Below are 2,423 nucleotides of genomic sequence, written 5' to 3' on the forward strand. Positions count from 1 at the left end.
GCACAAACAGGGACTGACACACACCCTCTGCCTTCCATGTGAGCAGATGTAGGCCATATTGTACACTGGGTCAGGTGGCAGTCACAGGCTCAAATACCTACCACCTAGTTTTCAGATTGCTGTTCCCACATGTTCATTTGCACTGATGGTCCTTTTAATACCATAAACCTGTGTATTTACATGCACAAGAAATGATTGCAGTTTTTATTATATTGTTATATTATTATACTAATATAGCTGCAACTGATGCCATTTCATTGTTGAATGATCTGTTGATTTTATTATTTCATTTTTTAAATAGTTGTGCCTTTGAAATGTCAGATAATAGTGAAAATATCCATCACAATTTACCAAAGTTGTTTTTTTTTTTATTACAAGTCCAGAAGTCTATTTACTGTGTAGTCATTATACAATGATAATAAACACTTACATTAGCGAAGCTTGAACCAGAGAATATGTATTATTTTTGCTTGATAAATGAGTTAGATGATGAATTAAGCACATCTTCATTAGAGCTGTACACATGCAGTCGGTACAGAGGGATTGGTTACTGAAATCAGCCAGTGTTTTTGGCAGAAATCAGACTTGAACCACCGTTTGGCCTCAGATCTACATGACTTTGAGTAAAACGTGCTTAACATTTTTGGAAGGTAAAAACTGGTCTGTGGAAAAAAGTGTTTAAACCAGTTCATTCTGCCTCAGCTGGCTGACTTGAAATTGCCGGCTGAAGCAGGGCTACCTCCGCCCAAGCCAGGCACGCTGCGTCCACGTGAGGTCCCCCCACCCCCGAGGCCCTCCCCCCACACCATCACCCTGCAGCCCCCAGCTTTCAGGAACCTGAGGCTCCCCAAGAGGCTGCGTGTGGTGTACTTCTTGGCCCGTACACGCCTAGCGCAGCGCATCATCATGGTGAGAGCGCAGAATCTGATTGTACATTTGTGTTGTGTGCACAGTCTACTGTCATTTGTCTTAAATTGTTGCTGCCTTTGCACTGTTTGTTTGCCTTGTGCATTTGGATTCATTGTGTTACTAATGTTGTCCTCATTGTATTAATGTCACAAAGACTCTCAGAAACTTTGTCAAATTTTTGTTCGGTGATACATCAGTGTGGCAGCACCCTCAGTGTACCACATTAACAGGGAGTATGCCCACATTAAGATAGTCAAAGTAAGGCCCTGATATTCTCAAAACTGAACACAGTTGTGTGCGGCTTAAGTCACTGAGGGTCAGCACAGGCATATGTGTGGACATGCGCATACAATCACTGACATGGGCAGATGACTAAACGTGTGTCACCTGGAGCCCTGTAGCTATGCTGATGTGTAATCAATGACTATAACTATCAGCTTTAGTGTGTGATGAAGTTTCCCTGTTGGATGTGGAACACTATATTGTGTCCCTTATTTTATCATTCCTTGATCCTCGTTCAACCTGGAAGTCGTTCCAGTCCACCGAGATGAAGGACGTCCCAAAGCTCGTACAGTATTTCTGCTCTTGGGAGCGAGGAGGCTGCCTGGAGGAGCTATAACTGAAGATACTCCTCCCCTTTGTCAGAAAATAGATTTGTGATTGGGCACTTCACACAAAGGCTCAAGGAAAAGACATCAGTTAAAATTTGTTTCCTTGGTTCTTCTCTCCTTGCAGTTTCTGAATGCATCTTACATGGGTGAGACTATGAAGCAAGTGAGGGAAATGTGGATGCAGTTAGATGAATTAGGATTCACCTAGTGAGAATGCAAAGGAATGGTTTGTTGTGATAGTAACTGAAAAACAGTTTCATCAGTATAGCTGAAAAAAATCAACTGGACTAGATTTCTAGTTCAAAGACGTTTCACCTCTCATCCAAGAGGCTTCATGAGTTTTGACCGACTGGTGTTGAGCCGGAGACATTTATCCCCCTTGGTGGTGTTTCAGTCCTTTGATGCCCAACGATGTCCCCTAACGACTGACTCGTTATAGCCCAGTATCGGTGAGAGTCGTTACCTGTCTTTGAATCCTCCCCTATGGACCGATGTCTATTGTCCTGGTGGGCATGTTTGGGCAGAGATCTCAAAACAGGATTGTAGATGGATGACAAGTTGTGTCTTAGTCCACCACCCCTATTTAGTGAGGGGTGTTCTATTTGGACAAAAATAGCTTCCTTAACTCCTCTCTCAAACCAGCGATGTTCTCTGGAGAGGATCTGGACTTCACTGTCCTCAAAAGAATGTCCTTTGTCCTTCAGGTGGAGGTGGACTGCTGACTCTGGTCCACTGGAGTTGGCCCTCCTGTGTTGGGCCATACGTTTGTGCAGTGGCTGCTTAGTTTCACCAATGTACAAGTTGTTACACTCCTGACTATACTTAATTGCATACACCACATCACTCTGTTTATGTCTTGTTGTTTAGTCTTTCAGGTGGACCAGTCTCTGCCGCAGGGTGTTC

At 43.5% G+C, this 2,423-nt stretch overlaps 1 protein-coding gene across 9 annotated transcripts in view; it reads left to right on the forward strand.

Moving 5' to 3' along the window:
- The window catches only part of scap (SREBF chaperone), a 36,881-nt gene that overhangs the window by 20,118 nt on the left and 14,340 nt on the right, over positions 1-2,423 (forward strand). For all 9 annotated transcript variants that reach the window (XM_020615519.1, XM_020615517.1, XM_020615521.1 and 6 more), the window contains exon 12: positions 703-909. In XM_020615519.1, the coding sequence (XP_020471175.1) occupies positions 703-909 (207 nt within the window). The remainder of the gene's footprint in view (positions 1-702; positions 910-2,423) is intronic.

Source organism: Monopterus albus, unplaced genomic scaffold (assembly GCF_001952655.1).
Source record: "Monopterus albus unplaced genomic scaffold, M_albus_1.0 scaffold166.1, whole genome shotgun sequence".
NCBI lineage: Eukaryota > Metazoa > Chordata > Actinopteri > Synbranchiformes > Synbranchidae > Monopterus > Monopterus albus.